At 42.3% G+C, this 23,210-nt stretch overlaps 1 protein-coding gene across 1 annotated transcript in view; it reads right to left on the bottom strand.

The window, feature by feature from the left end:
* Window positions 1-5,512: 5,512 nt before the first annotated feature.
* The window catches only part of KHSRP (KH-type splicing regulatory protein), a 20,024-nt gene continuing 2,326 nt past the window's right edge, over window positions 5,513-23,210 (bottom strand). The window contains exons 2-20 of the mRNA XM_072399443.1: window positions 16,811-16,904; window positions 16,680-16,718; window positions 15,425-15,461; window positions 15,270-15,322; window positions 14,536-14,607; window positions 14,334-14,391; window positions 13,624-13,795; window positions 13,136-13,234; window positions 12,105-12,197; window positions 11,920-12,022; window positions 11,054-11,154; window positions 10,833-10,974; window positions 10,542-10,702; window positions 9,740-9,849; window positions 8,747-8,847; window positions 7,554-7,754; window positions 7,392-7,463; window positions 6,534-6,739; window positions 5,513-5,656 (exon numbers count right to left, since the gene is read on the bottom strand). Coding sequence (XP_072255544.1) covers window positions 5,648-5,656; window positions 6,534-6,739; window positions 7,392-7,463; window positions 7,554-7,754; window positions 8,747-8,847; window positions 9,740-9,849; window positions 10,542-10,702; window positions 10,833-10,974; window positions 11,054-11,154; window positions 11,920-12,022; window positions 12,105-12,197; window positions 13,136-13,234; window positions 13,624-13,795; window positions 14,334-14,391; window positions 14,536-14,607; window positions 15,270-15,322; window positions 15,425-15,461; window positions 16,680-16,718; window positions 16,811-16,904 — 1,923 coding nt within the window. The 3' untranslated portion in view covers window positions 5,513-5,647. The remainder of the gene's footprint in view (window positions 5,657-6,533; window positions 6,740-7,391; window positions 7,464-7,553; window positions 7,755-8,746; window positions 8,848-9,739; window positions 9,850-10,541; window positions 10,703-10,832; window positions 10,975-11,053; window positions 11,155-11,919; window positions 12,023-12,104; window positions 12,198-13,135; window positions 13,235-13,623; window positions 13,796-14,333; window positions 14,392-14,535; window positions 14,608-15,269; window positions 15,323-15,424; window positions 15,462-16,679; window positions 16,719-16,810; window positions 16,905-23,210) is intronic.

The raw sequence follows: 23,210 nt of genomic DNA, 5'->3' as shown, positions 1-23,210 counted from the left end.
ACCTGCTGTGGCGGGTTGGAGGAAAGTTCAACAGCCAGGCTCAGAGAGCCCACGATGGCAATGGCTGGAGCTCCACGGACCTGCAGATAAACAGAGCACAGGTATAGCGAATACAAGCCCTGTAACTTGCATACCAAGGCACCATTGTGGGGTGAAGAAGGGTTAGCAGGAAGCAAGGTGATCACCTTAGTTGGAAACTCTCCAGGTTTTGTATGGAGACTCCATCCAATTAGTCTTCCTCTGGAGTGCTAGGAGTTTCCTTGGGTGACGTCGGCAGCTGCTGGTATTAGATTGATAGGAGTGACTCCGATGTCAGAGTCAGGAAATATGACATTTGATTTTGGGATAACACATTTATTATTGGGGCAACGGTGGACATAGGGAGGTGCAAAGTGTGGGCCCCAGAAGGGTGGTAGAAGGACCCACTGTTGACCACTGCATTGGGGGATCCAGTATTACTGTCCACTAATGTTAAGATTGTCTCCATATTGAGGAGTAGCCCCTGAATGTCCCTATTGCTATAACTTCTCCCGGACAGATTTAGGGATCATATGATAAATCAGTGGGCAGAGATTGGCAAAGTGATCACATGATATATAGGAAGGCAGCAGTGGGTGGGCTGATCACATGGTATATAAAGGGCAGTATTGGGAGATGAGGGGGCCATAATCACATGGACCACCACCAGGAGTCCAGCACTTGTCCTAACCTCGCTCCTCGGCTTTTGACTCAAGTGTAGTATCTAACTCTTCCAGTTTTCAGGAGAGGAATGACACCGTATTCCTAGCAAGGGAGGATACAATGGATTGGTACACCAGGAAGGACAGCTAGATGGTGAAGCTTTGTAAGGGCCTGTCCAACGCTAATTCCTCTGGTATGGTCCAGGCCGGAGGGAGGCATGAGGCCTGCCCTGAGAAGAAGCTCCTGGATGGCAGTCCATCCCACTGGTTGGCGGGGGGGGGAGCTTTGGTCTCGCCGTTTTGCTGTTGAATTTTGCTAAGTGTCACCCCCCTGGAGTGGCAAACCAGGGGTACCTTAAAATCACTTTGGAGTCTAGCAAGCTCCCTGTTGATTTTTGTACACAGGCACATCATTTTATGCTGATTTAGCACCGCCATCATTCTGCATTGGCTGCGGCTAGTACAGATAGGCGATTTTTTACTCTTTGCCCAGCGTGTTATGCACTGAGCACTTATTCTTTATGTATTTTTCTGTTTGTCACTGGTGTGGTTTTTGTTGCCACTGACGATGGAGGGTGCTGTTCCCTTATGGGCCAACCCTGAAGTCTGGGAAGTGCTTTGGCCTTATGGTCAAGTGCCTCTACCTTACTGGGAACCCCTCTCTTCAGGAGAGCTCCCAGCCTAGTACCTGGTGGGAAGGCTTAGGCCATGCCAAGAGAATGCAACCTGGCTGATTCCGGGCAGATGGGCTGGTAGGCCCCCTTGGCTTTGGCGGGGTGGTCTTAGTACCCAGCCCCTGTCAGGAGCATCATGCCCCGGGGAACCTGGGTGGCCCTTCCTCTTGAGGGATCACAACAGTACCCCAGCTCCTGTTTTTTGTGGTGTGTTTTTGGACATTTCATTTTTTTACTGGGTACCAGGGTTTTTGTTAAGTGGATCACGATTACTGAGATTCAAAAAAAAAAAAAAAGTGGTCTTGACCACATGCCATGTGGAGGACATGGTGATCACCTAATAGAAGGTAAATGACACATCAATAGGGAATTGGTAAAAGGGAAAGTCCATGATCTATCAGGGTACAGTGATGAGTGAGATGAGCACATTATACTTTAAGGTGCAATTATTATTTGATCAGAAAGCAGTAAGGGGCTGATCACATGATCTACTGAGAATGCTGGGGGCTTATGATATTGCGAGAATACACTGTTGTCTAGTGGGAGTACATTTTTATATACGGAGAACCCAGCTTTACCAGGAGGCACCATCACCTGCAGACATGCGCAATTTCTTTTATGAGAGAATTGGTAGGATGCCATTTTTCATCTGGTTGGGACTCTGCCTATAATTCCCCTATGACCAAGAATAACTAAAACCAAAAGATTAGTTTACATCCAGGCAAATAGTAATCTTTAGAATTATTTCAGCAATGGTATCTTCCATCCTCATCTCTGCATAGATTCACCCTAAAGACACTATCTCCAAACATACACTCATTGATGGAGTGGATGCCACATTTGGGATTTGAAATATGAAACAGTTTACAGTAAAATTCTTGAGACTGTCCGGTCACAGAAACTGGGGCAATAAAAATGATTGGTCTAGGAGACCAGGTAGGGATTAGTGAAGATCTGGTAATCTGTATGGTGAATGTTGGATGGAGTGAAAACAATTTGTAGTCTTGGCGTAGTCTCCTTTACTGTGTCATGATGCATAATAATGCAAAGAAATGCCATGGCAGACCTAGTAACTGGCTGAGGAGACAAGCCTTGGTGGTCTTGACACGGATATTTGCCAGTTCAGGAGGCAGATTGTACAGTAATTTCTTTAGGCTTCTTCTACCAGGGAAAAGTGATCTTAGCGAATTGTTGCATCCTTCATAACAAGAGTTGATCCAAACAGTGATCGCTCATTGCGTTACATCCTGCATCCCACCCAACTTTGTGCAGATTAAATACTTCCATACAAACGCCAACCCTGCACAGATATAAAAAGGCATAAAACCGAGAGAGAGAGAGAGAGAGAGAGAGAAGTTCCTGGCTTTGCCCCCTTCCAGATGAAATGAAGAAATGAGTGTGGGATATGACAGCCTAATATCTTAGTATGTACCTGTGCAAGTATCAGGTCTTTGGGATTCTTAAAACTGTTTTTTCTTTTAGTGAGTTGCAATGGCAGGGGCACAAGCAAGTTTCACGTCATTGGAGTTACGGGCTGTCATGAAGTTTTTGTTTCTCCAGGGAAAATCGGCAAAGGACATTCACACTGAGATGTCACAAACACTGGGGGAGAAGTGACCTTCCTACAGCACTGTCAAAACCTGGATATCGTTTCAAGATTGGGCATTTGAAGATGACCCCCGCAGTGGGCACCCCCCTAACCTCAACTGACCCGGCAACCTGCGATGCTGCCCATGAGCTGATTATTGAGGACCGGCGAATATCTGCAAAAAATAAAGCCCAGATACTTGACATCTCATGGGAGCGTGTTGGGTTTATCATCACCACTATCCTAGACATGCGCAAGCTTTCAGCTAAGTGGGTGCTGAAATGTTTGAACAGTGATCAGAAGAAAGAACGAGTTGAAGCATCCAAAGCCGTTTTAGCCCATTTTGAAGCCGCACAGGACTTTTTGGCTAGGTTAGTGACTGAGGATGAAACCTGGCTCCACATCTATGATCCTGAAACCAAGAAACAGTCAAAGGAATGGCGCTACAGCAGGTCCCCGCAGCCAAAGAAGTTCAGAACTCAGAAATCAACCAAAAACTTCATGGCGTCTGTTTTCTGGGACAAAAACAGTATTCTGTTGGTGGACTACCTACCTCAGGGCTCTAGGATCACCGGACAGTATTATGCTAACCTCCCGGACCAGCTGAAGGAGACAATTAAGACAAAATGCTGTGAAGTTAACCAAAGGGATCCTTTTTTGCAGGACAACACCTGCTCACACATCTAATGTTGTGGCTGCTAAATTGAACACCCTGGGTTTCCAATTGGTCCACCATCCCCCCTACTCACCTCACCTGACCTGGCCCCTTTGGACTATTATCTGTTCCCGAATTTGAAGAAACACCTGAAGGGGCAACGCTTTGAGGACATTTCTGTTGTCAAAGATGCTGCTGAGAACTGGTTTGCGTCCCAACCAAAGGACTTTTATTTGAACGGTCTAGAAAAGCGGCAACTACGCTGTACCAAGTGCATTAGTCTCAGGGGGGAAGAGGATTTTGACCTGGCCTTGTGTTTTGGCAAAGTCACAGCCAGGGGAAGGTGAAGGAAAAGGTTCTAGACCCAAACCCTTATCAATTGGGTCCTTTAAGACAAGACTACTACTACTACTACTACTACTACTACTAAAACTATAAAGCATATTCTTGGGATACGACCTGATCCAAAGTGGGGGATAGCTGGGTTTTGAACAAAATCCTCATATAGGTATAGAGTAGTCAAACACCTGAGGAAAAACAGCTTATCATGGCGTTTCAATCTCTAACAAAAGTGTTGGAAAACCTTTACTTTAGGAGCTTGAAAGAGCTCAATAATGAAAACAGGACCTCATCACTTCAAGCCAAAACAGTGCTATTCAAATTTTGGCGTAATAGTAGTAGCACGATTCCTTGGGGGCAAGCACATTAATAAAAGGTTGCTGTGACTTTGCGGCCAATAATTTATATATGCTGCCAAGGTCTCATGTAAATTAATCTGTGGAAGGCAGCACAAGAGTGAACTTGTCTAGGTGCATCAAAAATTTAAGGGAAAAAAAAAGGAATTTTATTATGTATGGGTGTGGAAAGGACATTGATTTGATGATAATCTGTCAGCAGCACCATCTACCTGGATGGCATGTATAATATTTCAGGACAAGATAAGCAGGAACAAATCCGTGACAGGTAAGACGGCTCCCTTATGTGTACATATCAGCCTTCCTGTTACCATTTCTACCTTTTACAACCAGACAAGTTTCAGTTCTCTTACATTTCCATGTCTCCTGCAGATACCCAACTTCAGCGGAGTTGTAGGAGGTTTTGGGATAAATGACTGCAGCATTCAGTGGCTTACATAGTATTACCATCTCGAATACTATCCTGCATCACATCCATGCACTTCTAAAATAGAAGCAGCGTTGGGCATCTGCAAAGGTCTTTCAAATCTTTTGTAAATTTACACTGCATACATTATTTTCATATTTCAATATGTAAACAAGACTAAAGCATTTTCATTCACAGTTTTATTGCGACTCCCTAAAAGTTTCCAAACACACATGACAGAGAAACGTTTTTTTCCTTGGACAGACATCTCGCACAGACAAAAATAAAAATAGTCAAACAGAATTAGACAAAGGAGAGAGAAATACAAAGAACAGAGGAAAGAGAGTAGTCGGAGAGTTTTGTCATTGTTTATTGTGAAGTTAAAAACAGGCAATAAAAAGTAAAAACTCAGCGTACAGTTTTCATGTCTCTGAAAAGACGAACACATCACAACCCCCCTCCCCCTCCTCCCGGGTCTGGGAGTGCCCGGCGAACTTCATGAGGCCCCAATTGCAGATTGGGAACCCCAGCAGACAGCATGGGGGGTTTCAACAGGGAATGTTCAACCAACTAAAAGCACAGGGACAAAGGGAAGTCATCCTTTTACATAAAAAAAGAAAAATAAAATAAAAATTACTCACGGGCTGTTCCAGTGAATAAAACCGTGTTTGTTTGTTTTTTGGGGGGTGGTGAAAAGTGAAGGGCAAGAAGATCTCAGATTAGTCCTAAGTTCTACACCCAGCCCTCACTAAATGGCCTCCAAATGGCCAGGAGTACGTGGTGTTTTGTTGATGGGAAACAAAACTGGGAGAGGAAGAGGGACCAAGGGGAAGAACCTAAAAAAAATAAAATAATACAACTAGGACTTTTTAAACAGCTTCTCCCCTCATTGAGGTCAGCAGCAGAGGCTGTCATCTCCAGACTGGCAACGACTGACAGCAAGTGACATTCACTGGGTCTGCAAAAGAACACACACAACATATTAATGAACAAGTTACCTCCTGCTTTCACACAACCCTCTGCACTCTCATCCTGCACACATTCACCATGTCATACCTTCCATATTCTTTTCTCCTGCAGACATAGGTTGCAGCAATTATACCCTCCATACACCTCTTCTACATAATCTGCCATCATACTGTATGAATCTCCTGCACATATTGCACTACCCACCATACCCTACACATATACAGTCACTTACAGGGTGGCTCCTTTTACCTACTAAAAAAAAAAAAAAAACGTTCATTTATATCATTATCCAACTCTGCCGATTCTGGGATAGATACACTGTTGCATATATGGATTAAATTGAATGCTGTAGTGCCACCTTGTTGCAAATGCAGTGTTCTCCCCAACCCTTTTTAGTTGGGCACACCACCCAGCATATTTCAGTAACCACCTGGATGTTTTTGCGTGGTTACTGAAAAGTTGGCACACAATAATTGTAAGCTCTTCGGGGCAGGGTCCTCTCCTCCTGTATCACTGTCTGTATTAGTCTGTCATTTGCAATCCCTATTTATTCTACAGCGCTGCGTAATATGTTGGCGCTATATAAGTCCTGTTTATTATTATTAATAATAATAATAATAATAATAATAATATTACAGGGGCACTGACAGATGGGGCTGAATACAAAGATGATGGGAAAATGAGGCATACTAAGAGGTGGGCAATTAATAGTTGGGGTTGCTGGATACCTATGGCAGCAATTGGGAACACTACATTTTTCATGTTTTTCCACCCAGCTGGGGAAAATACAGAGATACATACAGAAATAGTGGAAAAACAACATCCTAAAGATCTACAAAACAAATTCCTGGCATTTCCAAACCTACCTGTGGCCCTGGCTGTGCTGGAGGAGGTTGTGTGGGTGGGGCTCCTGCTGCCTGTCCATAGTACGCGGCTTGCTGTCTGTAATACTCTGCCCATGCCGCACTATAATCTGGCTGGACTGCAGGTGGGACGGTCGTTGCTGCTGTGGCCGTGGCTGCTGCCGCTGTTGCAGCTGGAGCACCAGGAGTCCCTGCGGCTGCTGCTTGAGCTGAGAGAGGGATATGAATTAAACACTGGAACTGCACATCATACATAAAAGGATAACCACAAAAATTTGTAAATACAGTCCCGTAAAATATTAGCCATTTCAGGAGGTGGGAGTATTCTCTGTTCAAACTGTACTCTACTGAAATTCCAGCCCTCCATTGCAGGTCTCTGCATATTGCTGGACAATGATGTCATCAAGGAATGCCATACCATACGGAATGCCTATAGTATCTGCAGTCACATAATTAGGAAGGACGACATTAAAACTATATACACACACACACACACACACACATATATATATACACACACACACACACAGTATTGTTTTAAATGATTGCATTCATGAAAACACCATTTTTGAGTCTGGTCTTTTACCAGAAATAAGCTAATAAGAGGGCTGCTTCTCCCTTCACTAACCAGTCACAGGCTGAAGGTGCGGAAGGACTTTTTTTTAACTATCAAAGGTAAACACCAGACCTCCTGTCCATCTCTAGAAATGGATGGGAATGTGCATATATATATATATATATATATATATATATATATATATATATATATATATATATAAAGAATTGAAGCTTAACCTGGAGTTCTGATTTCAGCCATCACTAAAATCCTGCTGCCAGTAACATAACAGGGTGGAGACATACCTTGTTTCTTATAATATTCCTCCCATGCTTTTGTATAGTCTGGCTGCCCTGCAGGTTGAGGCGTCTGCTGACCTGTAAGTGAAAACATCATAAGCATCACCAGAGGCTACAGACCCAAATATGTTACACCACAGACAACCCCGCATGTATGTGATCACTTACCCATCTTCTTGTAGTATTCTTCCCAGGCCTTTGTGTAGTCAGGTTGGCTGGCAGGTGGGGGTTGTTGTGGCGGTTCTCCTTGTGGTGGAGGGACAGGGACAGCAGGAGGCTGTCCAGGGACGGGGGCAGGAGGCTGCTGGTAATAGTGTGAGTAATAAGCAGCCCAGGCTGCACTGGGGTCTGTCGGGGCTGGGGGTTTTGCTGCAAAAAAACAAAAGGGTAAACAAAAAAGATCTACAAAGAACAAATGTTCCCAGACTGAGTAAAACCTATTTATCCAGGATGTAATTGGTCACTTTTAAAGATATGCTACAGGTTCCACAATGTCCACTGGCAACAGTAACATTCACAGAAACGAGTTAGCAATTTAAGTTCAAGGGAGGAGGCTGTACAACTGTGCAAGATAAAAGGCAAGATTGGAGTTACACTTTTTATCCAAGACCACCCTTTGTGCCAGCAGTGCAGAGCACTTGAACTGCAGAATGAGGACTGTTGTAATCCATCAATTACAGAAAGCAGAAAAATTACAGATCCGCTGGAAGGATCAACAGGTAATAAAGAAAGGGGGGACTCACTGCTGTGTCCTGTGACAACTTATGTTACAGGAGAAAAATTTGAATCAGGTATAAATCTAAAACTTTATATGAAATAAAAAAAAAACAGTTAAATTATCTAAATATCTGAGAAATTAACTGTCCGATCTCTTTATAATCTCACACTGCTATACAACACAGAAGGTCAGGGTGTGGTAGATCATCACATCTAGCATGGCACAATGAAGTCAACCTAGATTGGTTCAGATACTAGATGTCAATGGCGTGTTTATGTAGTTTACATGAGGATAGTACAGCAAGTGAGAGGGTGCTCATTCATTCATTCATTCATTCAGAGTGTACACACAAGGGAGCTGCAGTGATGCGTAAGTGACTCACAAGGGTGGCAGAACAGAATTGGAAAATACTAATACAAGCCAGTTGAAAAGTTTTACATCTGTTGAAATCATATTGACTCTGCTGCATTTTTTAATACCCATGTAAACACATGTAGGTCTATTTATAAAGGTTCGCGTTTTTTTATAATTAAATACAGTTGGGAATAATGAATTTGGTATTCAAGTAAGCCATGGTGTGCTGCATTGCATTTTGAAAAATGTAGGCTCAATAAAGAGTAAAGTAAAACTGAACAAAACTTACTGGGATCGTGAGGAGCTGGCGGCTGCCCCCATTGGGGATACGTGCCTCCCCAACCTTGTGGAGGATATTGGTGAGGGGGAGGAGGAGGCGGAGGACCCGGACTGCAGGAGGAAAGAACAGAAATAAAAAATATATGAGAGTGAATACAAATAAATTAATTCAAAAAATAAATGAAATGAATGAATTCAGACAATTCATTTAAAACAAAGCATATGTGAGGCAGGAGCTGTATAGGTGTACATACTTTTCCTGACCCCCATGAAGTTGAACATCACTTTGTTCAGTAGAAATAAAACCCCCAAACTCCAGTGGAAAACCGACATTCCCCCACTTGTTCCTGCACATCACTGCTGATCCCTCTAATAATATGGAGTCAGGGGGAAACCAGACTGACAGTGTTTTCCTAGTCTTCAGGGGGACCATTTTATATAAAGGTAGTGGAACTGGGCAGATAGAAGTATGTACACTGTCCTATCACAGGTACATCATGAACAGGGCCGTGGAAAATATACCACTGTGCTATGTGTGTTAATTTAGCAGAGGCGGAGAGTTCTGTTATCTGTTTATTTTAATCTACATAATATTTTTTGTGTGATCTCCATGGTTCAGGACTTAAGGATCCCTCTCTTAACAGAAGTTGGCCTTTAGAGACAGGGCAGCATGGTGGCTCAGTGGTTAGCACTTTGGCCTTTGCAGTTCTGGGTCCTAGGTTCGAATCTCAATTAGGACACTATCTGCATGCTGTTTGTGTGGGTTTTCTCAGGGTTTCCAACCACATTTCTAATACATGCAGTTAGGTTAATTGGCTTCCCCCTACAATTAACCTTGGACTGTATTACAGACATATGAATATGTTAGGAACATTAGATTGAGCTTTGATGGACAGCTACTGACATGACTATGAACTATGTACAGCGCTGCGTAATATGTTGGCGCTATATAAATACTGTACAATAAAAATAATATCAGTATAGATCATATGGCAGTACATACTGTGGAGGAGCTCCTGGAGGACCAGGTGGGTAAGGACCAGGGTTGTATGGTCCCATGGGTCCAGCTGGACCAGGACCAGGCGGGCCAGGCCCAATCGGACAAAGAGGCCCCTGAAAAGAAAGAAACAAACAATTAGGCAAATCTAAATACAGACTTCAATATTAGCTTTAGACTCATTGTCAACATTATGACATTTACCAAGTACAAATATATAAATATAAAAGTGACAACATACGACACCGGCTTGACAGGATAACTTCTACCTAAAAGCACAAAACCTGCTCAAATTCTAGAATGTTAAAGAGATGAGCTTGCCTAATGTTTCAATCCCACTTGAATATTCAGTACGAATGTGATGCTGATTACCATGCATTACATTACATGGGGCTGCATACAAAAATAGACAGATATGCGTGCAGCAGTGCATCGTAAAAATGCACCATAACCCATAAGTAGGTTAGACCTATAGACCTTGCTTTCTATGCAATGTCTGACGTTCTTACGTATCACGCATCGTGTGAAGCACAGTGAACTGTCCCACACACAGAAAGAATGTGGCTCTAAACCATTTACGGTCATGTGTTGAAGACATCACCGACAGCAAAGGGTTAAATGTGTTTGTTATAGTATTAGCAGCCACAAAGTTTTAAATCGAATTCAGGTTAAAGAAGTAATGCCTAAGGTTGATGAGAACAAAGAATCTAGAAGCAAACGTTGCCAAATGTCAAACCTTGGTGAGAAACAAAGGTCTAGCTCAAGCTGTAAGTAGATTTGCCCACGCATTTATAAAAGCCCACAATACCTCAATTTTTTCTTCAATGAGCTGTTTGGCATGGTCAATCTGTTGCGGTGAGCCACGGATAATGAACATTTTAAAGTTGGGGTCACCGTTAGGTGGCGGCTGTCTGGAGATCTCCACAAATGCTCCCGTCTGCTGGTTAATTGCCTTGACATTCTCCCCACCTGCGAAGAAGAAATGGTGTATAAAAGATAGCCATGTAAAAGAACATTTACAAGCAAAGACAACAACGACCACAAAAAATAGCCACGCATCTAAAAATCTTAAGAGTGAGAAATAAAGATATGTACTCACCTCGGCCAATTACTAGGCCACATTTATGAGTGGGAATAGAAAATGTCATCTCTCCTCCAGGAGGTCCCCATGGTCCTTGCCCTCTACCCCTACCTCTGCCACCTGGTGGCATGCCAGGGCCTGGGGGTCCAGGTGGACCGCTCTGTCAAAGAGAATAAACATCAATATAAACAATATACCAGCAAATATTTAAATGAACACACATTCTCCATGTTACTTACCCTTAAACTTTGCAGCAAGTCCCCAATTATTCTGGCTGCATGATCACACCTGTCTGGTGGACCCATGATGTGTGCTATCTTATCGGGACCAGTCCCATCATCTGTGGGGAAAGAAGCATAATTACTACATGAATAGCAACCAACAGGGATTAAAGTGTAGTCTAACATTGATGGCTATCCAAAGTTAAAAAACAGGCATGAGGCTCACAGGGAATAAAAAGTTGAGAGACACCTGCCCAGCCTTAAACTAGCTGAGAGGTATGAAGTCCCAAAATAAAAACTGCTGCTAGCAGTTTATTTTATTCTGTGTACACTGCCTGTGGATCATGTGCAGTGCAATGTACGCTCCTGGCTTAAAAGGTATATTTATTTAATATTGTCAGAGTTCCAAATGAAAGCCAGGAGACCAGGACAGAGAGTAAAAAAGGGCTAGTGTGATTTTGCATTGCTGTAGAAGGGCACACAAGATGCCAAGTGTATCATAATATGTGAACAGTGAGGCTTTATACAGACAGGTGGATATTCCAAGTGGTACCACTGTGGATCACCTCATTAGGACCAGAACTGAACAACCAAAAATTTTAACATTGCAGATTGTTGCTTTTGTTCCCAATTCCTGGAAATTCGTTTAAGCTTTATAGATCCTAGGTGTAGCAGGTATATAACCAGATAAAATATTATATTGTGATATCATGCATCTCTAAAAGATATGTTTAGTTAAATAAGCCCTGTGAACTCTAGAAGATTTTTATCCATGATGGATAGGATACAGCTGTTGGTTCACCAGGCCCCCTGTTTAGTCCTGATGCACCAACATGCAACAATTGACAATAGAGTAATATGGTGACACAAAGTCCTCTCCTCACCTTGTTTAAACTGTATCCTGACTCCAGCGTCATTTTGAATTTTTTTAATCATCTCGCCGTTACGTCCGATTACTACTCCTACAGAATGCCGTGGGACAGGTACCTTTTAAATGAGAATTGGAATAATAAAGACATGCATGCTTTGTGTTCAACTTCTGTACTGGAAATTCTAATATGTAACTTACATCTATTCCGCCTCTGGAACCATATTCGTTTCCTCCTCCAAAGTTACCCTGATCTCTTTCTCTTAAGAGATCCATAACCATCTCGCAAGCTTGCTGCAAGAAAAAAAATAATAGATTATACATACATACCCACTAAGAGCATGAATGAAATCACTTCCTATTTGAAACACTATTTAACACAAAAGACCTTTTACTTGATTGTAATCAAAGGTCACAGCAAACACCTACATAGGAAGGAACAAACATAGTACAGCTATGGGCTAACTGACACTGGGTGATCACTGCTCTCTCAAAGCCAGAGATGCATTAAATCCATGTTTCTCAACCAGGGTTCATCAAGAGGTATCTAGGGGTTCCTTGGGAAATGAGTAGTTTGTGGCTCTCAACTCAATTTAATAGATACCAATGATCCTTTTGGCTATCTGTAAGGAAGACATTCTTCCCAAAGCCCACCACGCAATGCGAGCTGTGGATATAGTAATTATAAAGTAGGGGTTCCCTGAAGACCTAAACATTATTTCAAGGGGTTCTCCCAAGTTGAAGATGCCAAGAAACGCTGCATTAAACGAAGGGTCATTCACAGCAAGACACAGCCCGAATGCAACACCCTTAGTATCCCAGAGTTCTTACCCTGTACAAGTATCCAAACCAAGAACAAATATTTGTACTGTATTGTTGCAGATTGCCAGTCTTTAGATATGGTGGCTGTATTAATCAACTCCCTTCCCCCAGTATTTTTACTTTGTGAACCTTCCATTAACACATTTCCTGTTTTGGAATGTCACTGTATCTATGGAGAAGCAGTGCCGTCATGTTAGGACAGAAAGTGTTGCAGAGAGTTTGTGAAATACATTGCTGTGTATTATAAACGTGCAGCCACTGGAGTTAAGCAGTATGGCCACAGTAAGGGTATATTATGCCTACAACGTTACATAAATATTAAGCACAAATGAGCATACTATAAAAATATCAAACACAGATGCCATACAGTTGACCGGAATATAATACACTATTATTTTTACATATCTCACCTGCACTTTGAATGGTTCTCCAACAATTCGAAGAGGTTTGTCCACGTTTGTGCCCTGGGAGGCATCTTGAATAAGGATCATTTTGACCCCGGCACGCTCCTAGAATCCAGAATGAACATACAGCATTAGCATTTATTGATGAAAAAAATGGATACCACATACACAGTTCCCTAAAACTTGTAATATACTAACCAAAGCTTGTATCAATTAGTGACAGAGCAAGCCGGGGTGGGGTAAGGTATGCAAAGGAGGCAGAACACAGGGTGTTGCAGGGGATCAAAGATCAGACACCCCCAAAAGTGTCTTTTGCAGTGAAATTTACAAACAGAAGAAGCTCAAAAGACTGCGAAGTTGAGTGGAAGTGTAGCAAAACAGTAAAATCTTAACACAATTTTTACTCTTTGGGATAAACTGCCTAGACTTTGTGTAGAAATAGGAAAAGTAGATCATTATGCAATTATCATACTACCCCATTGGTTAATGCATACTTGTAATTGTTTGATTGTTTCTCCGCCCTTGCCAATAATCAGCCCAGCTTTTCCGGCGGGGATCATAATCTCTTGTAGGGATCCATTCTGTCCATTGGAGTTGTCGTGAAACTGGCTGGGTGGTCCTCCACGACCTCGTGCAACTATTTCATCCAGCATCATCTTGGCTTTCCTATAAGTACATATGATAAGAAAAACTAAAGGGGGATTGTGGCGTTTTTAATTTGCCATTCTAGACGGCATCAACATGGAAATGTGCAAACTGTTGTACCAAGCCTGATGTCTGCAAAAATGCCAGACTTTATGTTAACACATGGAATCTCCCAAATGTGCACAGCATTAAGTAAATACATCTATGCAAGGCCCATTGTTTGACACTGTAATAAACTACTTAGAGACTAGACGACTGTGTGTATCTATGGAAAGAGACTGAGAAGTTGTCTGGACGTTATGTTCTAGGAAAGACACACACTGCTCCACAGTCCTAAATAAAATGCTTCTATCATCTGAGCAGCAAGCACATGGACATGGAAAAAAAAAAACCAAAAACAAAAAAAACCCACTAGATATTAGTAGTGAAGGTGGATTCAGAACATAGGCAACGCTCCTATGTGTTCACTTTTTAGGTTAAGGGAACTACAGAGCAGATGATGGATCTACACCTACTGCAGCAAATGTTTCACAACTGGGGTACAGGCTGACATACTTACTGAACTGAATCCTGAGAGCCTGTTAATGACACAACTCGGTCTGGTAACCCTCCACTATCTGAAAGAAATTAAGGAGGGTTATAAAAGTAGCCACACATTTTTTTTGCTATTTACACAAGTAGATTTGGCAGCTTTAGATAACAGACAGGTCTGATCTGCACAACCAATCCTAACACAGAAGACCAAGGTGAGAAGTTTTTACCTGGAGAAATCTGAACCTTACACCCCGACTCTTGCTGGATTTTATTAATCTGTTCCCCGCCTCGGCCGATGACTGGAAGACACATGCAAGTTAAATGAACCAGTGCAATAGTCACATCTAAACTGCAAAAAGCAGAAGGCCACAAGGTGTTTTTTTTACATTCTATTTTCTTAAAAAATGACCCAGGAACTGCAGACAACATTATTACCCAAGTAAGCTTGCACAGCTAATATTTTCAGTTATTGCTTCCTTGTCCTCCACAAACACACACGTTCTTCTATAAATTGTACAAAATTAACTTTATTGTGCTGGCCACCACGTCAGAGCTCCAAATACCATCTTGGATCGGAGGAGAGGGACCAGGAGGAAAAATAAATGTGTACAGATAACTTAGGAGCCTGCCCAGATGATCTTACAATCTAAGGGACCATGACATACCCAGGGCTGGATATGAGGGTGACTGTCCAGATATCATAGTCAGAGACGATAGAAAAGAACGTGGATGGAGCAAGACCCCTCTGATAAAACCCCTCTGGCATCATCACGGACCGTAAGGGAGGTCTTGGCTGAACAACACAACATGCGTAGGATACATGGACTTATAAAAGTACCTGTGCCATATATGTTTCAGCATGCTGTCATCACTGCAGTCATGCATCATGAAAATGTCATTCTACACAACACCTGTCCTTTAAAGTCCCTAGTAATGAGTCAGGAAATATTAAGATACTTACTAAGTCCCACCATGCCGTCTGGCACACGATACTCTTCCGTTAGTGAAGTCGACCTACAAGCAGAAATTAAAATGATTAGATTCTCAATTCTCCAGAGAAAGAAAAAGGAGGACAAGATATAATACAGGTGGCAGTAGCTGTGAAATTAATCTTACCGAGGAGGGAGGACTGGAGTAAGTGGCTGGGAAATGGCTGCAATAAAGGACAAAAAAGGATTAATATTAATAATCAGCATCCAATATACCAACATAAGTCACATACTACAATAATGACCTGCAGCCAAATTTCATTTCAAGTTCACAACTACAACTTTAGCAGTAAATATAATACCGCACAAAGAAGGTAGATGGAATAGTGTCCTATTTATTAAGTTCTGTGCTTCTACACCAGTGTTTCCCAGCCAGGGTTCTCCCAGAGGTACCTTGAACGATTTGTGACTCGGGTCAGTTTAGGTGACACCCATTATCCTTTTGGCTATCTAAAAGGGTGACATTCTTACAACTGGCCAGAAACTAAATACATTCTTCCTACTGACCATCATAGTACTGTACTGTGGATATAATATAGAAGGGGCTCCCCAAGACCTGAAAGTTATTTCAGGAGTTACTCCATGTTAAAAAGGTAAACACTGCTCTACACATTACCAGGGCAGAAATGAAAGGCCAGGCTAAAGATGAACTGCCACTGGGCTCAATTATTTGCAGGTTTGCAGATCTCTGGAAGACACAAACTCTATATACCATTGCACAAATACAAAGTATGCACACACCATAACAATGGCCATAAAGGTTAACAAATTCAACATTACTGAACCTGTGTTTAGCTTGTGAGATGGTGAAACAGTAGATTCCATTAGGGCAGCCTTGCTCAAACTTTACACAGGGCAGCCCCTCAAATAACGTTCAGGTCTTTAGGAAACCTCTTCTAGAATTAATATATCCACAGCTAACAATATATTAGTGTGGGGGTCAGTAGGAAGAATGCCTCCTACATTGCTGGCCGTGGAAGAACGTCATCATTGCAGTCACTTAAACTGGCCTAAGAGTCACAAATTTCTCATTGCTCAAGGAATTTTGTATCGGGAGAATAAACATGAAATCCTCAGTCAAAAATGAGGTTCAAATCACTGCTCCCCTCATGTCATTTCGAAATAAAGATTTTATATGGTGCTATAAGCAGCATGGCTATGATGCCTGTCAATTATTTCTAAAAGGTTTCACAACAGGAGCAGAAAATGCAGTCCAACAATCACCAATCATATTAATATTACCATTTTACCATCTTCTTTAATTGAAGAGTCAGAAAGCAGTTTAAAGGAAGTATCAAACTGACTTCTGATGTCAGTAGAAGGATATGAAATATGGCTGCAAGAGGCACACACTGCAATTGAAATCCACCAAGCAGACTTACGTTCGCTCTGTGTGGCCATTTTCTTACACTCTGGTTGGTCTGAAAATCAAATAAAAAGATAAAGATTAATGTATGATAAATTACATTGTACAATCACAGTGCAATATATTGTTTTTAATGCCCATTTTTACCTCCATCTTCAAGCTGCCTTTTTTGTCCACCGAAGTTAAATTCTGGGGTGTTGTTGACTCCACTGGTGGCATCACCGCCAATTTTTGCTGCAATCTGTGGAAAAACAAAGGGATTTCATTAACGGACAAAAAAACACGGTACCCAATAACATATCCTTTAATTTTCAGGTTTTATGTCAGGGCTGCATAAAAATAAAAACCACCAACAAATTTACAATACTGCAGGTGACAACAAACTAAGTATTTACTAATAAATAAAGCATGACAAGGGGGTCACAGCGGACCAAACTCTGTTGGTGCCTCACAGAAGGCAGTGAACTCGAGCGATCGCTAAGATTTGTTGTTTTGCTGTGACGGGTTGTTTTGGCAGTCAGCTTTGTTCATAGGGTTTCAGTTTGTAAATTAAGATATTTCAAAGCTTAGAGCATCCATGGGGCAGCCTTTGAAGCATCTTAGTACAAGATGGTTGAACACCAGTGATCTCCCCACCTACTTTTACACTACCCAGCACTTTTCAGTAACCACCTGGAGGTTTTTTGGTTGCTTACTGAAAAGTTTGGTCACAATTCTGGAACACTGGACAGTTAGTTGGGGCATGACACAAAGACAATAGAAAAATGGGACATAGGGGAGAAAAGGGCATTATAAAGTTTGAACAAAGCATAGGTGGCGGGGGTGAGGTAGAAAGAATGATAGGGGTTACGGGATACCTATGGCAACAACAACTAGAAACAATAAATTTGTCATATGGTGTCCCACCACATAAAAAACTTTCTGCTCAGAACACAGCAGACTTTAATGGAAGGAGTGCCCATCAAGTGAATACCATTTACTCTGCTTAACTGTCCTACAGGCCAATAATTTTACTAGTGGCCTGCTGTGTCAACCAAGGTTTTACTTGGGGGGTTGCAAGGGGTAATTATACAAAATGATATTATAGTCCAACCAGCCAAAACAATAAAACCACCCGCCTGATGTGGTGTAGGTCCTACTTATACCACCAAAACAATTCTAATGCCTAGAAGGAAGACGTCCACAAAACCCTCTGAAGGTATCCAACACCAAACCCTCACCATATTACATCTCATTTCTTCTCCAGATCTACTGTAGCTTCTTCTTCATTATTTAGAATGTATTTGTTTTTACATGAACATAAGATATAAAACAATGTATACATCATACAATGATCTGAAATGATCGGAAATGCACCAATATTCAATGCATATTGAATTGTAAACAATACATCATTTTAATATAGTCGATAAAATAAAGCTATGGCTATGTCCACTCCAGATTTTCATCCTAAGAACCTGGAGTGCGTACAGCGCTCGTCGTCCGAATGACCGTCCTGGTGGATCCAGACGATCCTAATTAAAGTGAAGGGGAGAGAACGCAGCAGGGTGCCGCTCCGTCGTTCCCCCCTCCCCTCTCCGAGCAGAATGATGGTGTATGTACAGCACTCATTCATGCATCGTGCAGTCGTTTATCGTTGAAAAGGATCGTGAAAGATCTATTCCAACGACGATTATTGCATGTGTGTACCCAGCCAATGACTGCATGGACCAGGGTTTCTCAACCAAGGTTCCTCTAGAGGTTGCTGGGGTTCCATGAGCAGTTTGTGCCTCTCAGGTCAGAAGAAGTGGCATGAATGATCTTTTTTTTGGCTATCTGTAAGCAGTGTCTCCCCAGCCCGTTTTAGCTGGGCGCACCGCCCGGCACTTTTCAGTAACCACCTGACTGTTTTTGTGTGGTTGCTGAAGAATTAGGTCACAATACAGAGGCTGCCACCCACCCAGCTTAAAAAAAAAATCTCTGGGTTGAACATCGTGTAAGGATGACATTCTTAACATTGGCCAGCAATGTAAGAGGCATTCTTCCCACTGACCACCAGAAAATGATACTGTAAGACCTTTAGGACATTTTAAGGGTACCTCTATGCTAAAAATATTGAGAAACGCTGCTCTAGTTGAAAAAAACCTGCTCTGAAATCTTTGCAGTGTAGATAAATGTGCACAGAATATGGGAAGGTTTGACTTCCCAGAGGCAAAAACCTTAAGAAATTGCGATTTACCTCGCCTTTACCTAAACCAAATTTTATTGCAATGACCTCTCCCCCCTACGCTCTAATTTTTAATCTCATACAAGGTGGTTGTTTATGTTAGGCTTTGTTTGCAAGATGCAATTAAGCAAATCTAATAAACGATACAATTAAAGTGTCAGGTAGTGGAAAAAGAGACATGCCCCGGAGGCAGGAAGCCTAATCTCTGCCTTGTTCTGTTAATGACACGATGTACAAGACACGTACAATAGATCAGAGACAGATGGTAGCAGCAGCAGGTGGCAATCTGTACTGATTTGTATGTATGTACCAGTTTAATGCTTTGGAAGGGGGTGGCAAAGCTCAATAGCTTAAGTGGAAACCTACGAGTGAGAAAAGGCCTAGAGTAAGAAAAGTATCGTCATTGGAAAGATTTTCCTTAGTTTCCTGTCCTGCTGACAGGCACCAGTACTAAAAGGAAGTGCTGATAAAGTCCCACACTACAAAATAAAGGATTAGATAAGGTCATTATTGCAGAAAGGGACAGGCATGGCTATTCTGCAATAATGTGACTTACCTGCCTGATCATGCCGGTGAAATGTGAAAAAGCTAAGCTGCACATCAGCTTTTTTTTTTCCAAAGGAAACCCAGAAATCCCAGCTTCCCTTGAAAGCATTGACGATGAATGGGTGAGTTAAAGCGGATCTATACTCAAAATGTTTACTTTACATAAAAGGGTACACAACTCTTTTCAATAAAATTAAAATTGTATTTTTTTTTAAAGGGTGCAGCTTCTCCCCATACGTCACAATGCTGGGAGGCTCTAGGCTGCTCTTTCCACACATGCACAGAAGGAGCTCTTTCTTTCATCGGAGAAAAAGATTACTAATCTCACACATGCGCAGTGAGTCCGGCAATCTCTCGCAATCGCACGGATCGGGTAATGTATAAAGAAGAACCCGGAAGAAGATGGCAGCGCCCAGCGTTTCCTTTGCATTGGGTCGAAGACGGATACCGGAACGACACGGGCCCCAAACAAAGAAACCTACCGATGAATCGACGGATCTGCAGAATTAGTTCCGCCTTAAGTGATCCTGGCATGGCCAATCAAGATGGCCCAAGGTTGTTTCTACAAAGATGGAAGGATGCTGGTACCTTGCGATGGAACGTGGATAGGTGAGCGGCCCACCTTAACTTCTGTTTTAACTAAATTGAAATCAAAGCGCCATTGTGGTATAATTTCAGGGGGGAAATAACACAAACCATGGCAGAAAGAAGCTGCCTATCCAGTCCAATACATAGCAAGTTGTGTTTCACCCCCACAGATGTCAACTGAATTCTGTATGAAAGGCTCTTTATGTGAGGGGTTTTTGCACAGCAGTTTGACAAATTATCAATAAGTTGCCCCATAGACAGAGGCTTCCAAACAAATCAAAATACACATGCCTGGTGTAAAGAAAGGGAATGCAACCATCACATAAAGTTTTATAATAAAAGTTTTATTAAACTTGCTGCATGTCTTTCATGAAATGTAGCTTTCCACTTCTCACTCCATAGACACAGCAGTCATGTAATCTAAAATTCATGGAGAATGGAGCTATTCATCGGTCCTCCCCATCCCATATGTTACCACCGCTCACCATCCCCCCCATGAACAGTGACACCGATAATACACCATACACAGAGACGCCACTAACATACAACATATGGCAAGCTACGTACGCATAAAAATACAACACATGGAATGCTATGTAGTATGACACACAGGCAAAGAAAAGCTGCTTCTTTATATATGCAACTGTTCTCCAGGGTATTTTAGGTACCCCTGCACCTAAAAACCTGAACATGCAACCTGCACAGCTCTGCAGCAGATTTTAAAAGAAACTCCCACCTTCCCCTAAAAAATGTCTCTTCCTAATAAATCCTACATTGTCCTCTTTGGAATTACCATTTTGCTTCTCCATCCCATGCTGCCATCTTTGTTTCAGGAGCCGGCTGTTATGGTCAAGAGGTGACAGCTGGCTGCCAAAATCAGAATGTGCCGATGGTCCCATGTGTCTGCACAATTCATTGATTTTTTAACGTATTAAAGCTTCCTGAGGCCTGGATACCTCAGGGGTCTGCGGGCAGCTACTTATCTTTGGATAGACAAGGAATTAGGAAAAATATGGGTGCTTCAATACCCAATGATTTCCACTAATAGAAAACAGTTTATGTGAATATGTACGTGTGTGGGGGTTAGAGAGGCAAACTTGTATTTGTGGGGTAGTGAGTGTTAAAATATTCTAATCCCAGCAAACCCACAATTAGTGAAGGTTCAGACGTGCGCCAGGAGGAAACGAACCTGCATGGCTCCTGGCACCTTGGCAGCACTTAGCACCCCGATGACGGTTCTTAAAGACTCCGTGTTTGCAGATTTGACAGCGAGCGGTGGCTAGAATAGGAAACCGGACTTCGTGGGTAAACACTACATTCGCCACTATAAAGCGGTTCAATGGTGTGAGGAAGAAGTAACCTCATTGCCAGTCTGGGCACAGCCTTAACCATTGGTCAGCACTAGGTTTTAGGTTGTCACAGCAGCAGAGGGAGAATTTTATGAATGAAGCCAGACTCCATCAATCTCATTATCACTGCTATTTACAATAGTGCTGCTGTGCAACAGGACTACTAATCCCCCTCCCGGCACCACAGTGATCTCCCCAGTCCCTTTTAGCTGGGTGCAGCACCCGGTACTTTTCAGTAACCACCCGGCTGTTTGCTAAAAAGTTAAGTCACAATTAAGGAGTGCAAAAATTCATGGGGAGAGTACAGTCCCCCATCATATACCAATAATAATGACAATTACACAATATATGATACATACACCTTGCACCACAAGTAACCAATACACTGCAACAAATACTGAGGAGCATCAACTAACCATCACATGTGGGACAAAGCAACATTGTGTCAAATGATTCATTGCAATATTCCAGTACAGGTGGTATACTATGCATCACTACAGCCATGTAATAATTGCAACACGGCAGAATAAATACCACGCTGGCATGCCATGTAACAGCTGTGTTAGGGAACATCCGGCACACTACAATGTGATGATGGACTTGTTGCAATGTGATGATTGGGAAGTAGTCTTCACAATGCAGGTTGGTAGAGGAGGTAAAGCTGCATGTGCTAGCATGAGTTCATGCACCAAACAGTAATGAAGGAAACTTGTACTGACTGACTAGAGACCGACATTGCTAAGCTTCTGAAAATACTAAATTCCTGGCTGAACAGCAAAACTTCCTCACCGGGGTGCAAGTAAAGTTCATCTTAAGGTAACAAAAGTCTAAAATTCCTGACATGCTAAAATATAATGTTTTATCATCAGAAACAATTAGTCTGCAGCCTAGAGGTGATCAGTCTGCTGCAGGCAGGAAGAAGCATTTCCTTTGTCAGCTCTGCCATAGTGATCACAATAACTATGAAGAAGATCACAAGGTGGGAGGAACGATCACAAGGGATCTGTGTGCGGGGTAACATAACTGGAAGTGTCAGGTTATATTACTTACCACGCTTCTAGTTAATATAAAAAAATACATATCAAGATTCTCCCTAGCTGGGTGGGAAGAAATTGTAGGCGGGAGGCAGTGACCCAACTCTTCAGTAATCACCCAAAAACAGCCGGGGGTCACTGATAAGTGCCAGGTTGTGCGCCCACCTAAAAGGGTCTGGGGAGATCACCGCATATAATGCCAAGAGAAACTATACCTTATTATGTAAATACCTCGAGCAGAAGGGACAGGAGATATGCGTTCTGAAATAAAACAAATTCACCCGTTTGCAATCTTTTCTGTAACATTCACTGAATAGTGAACAATCCCAAAATATCTGGGACCTGGAATAAAAAATGAAGGAACTCCTGCGTGCACACAACCAAGTTACTCCATTCTGGCCCAGCCAATCAAGACGGCCAAAGTTCCTGAACCCAGAAAGGGAACGGATGAAGATGGCAGCACAGCGGCATAGCAAGGAGAGCCAATTGTACTTAAAGTACAACTGAAGCCCCGCTTCGAAAATTTAGGGGTTTATTTCAAAAAGGGACAGGCGATGCCCGATCTGCAATACCTGGTCTTACCTGCCTGATCACCCACCTGTCATTTTTTGTGGAAATGCACATGTGCAGCTTAGTGCCGGTTGCCAAGGAAACCTGGCTCCTTTTGCGCATGCTGGGAATAAAGGAACTCTCATGCAAGGGTTACGTTATCCCGGGCCAACCAATCAAGATGGCTTAAGGCTGTCTTTGAGAAGTAGAGAGTCTTGGAGACGTAAAGATGGAACGAGGATTTAGTTGTGCTTTAAATTGTGATCAGGCCGGTA

Source organism: Pyxicephalus adspersus, chromosome 2, assembly GCF_032062135.1.
Source record: "Pyxicephalus adspersus chromosome 2, UCB_Pads_2.0, whole genome shotgun sequence".
Classification (NCBI taxonomy): domain Eukaryota; kingdom Metazoa; phylum Chordata; class Amphibia; order Anura; family Pyxicephalidae; genus Pyxicephalus; species Pyxicephalus adspersus.
Note: the sequence above shows the minus strand (reverse complement) of the source record. Positions and strands in the feature narration are given on the sequence as shown.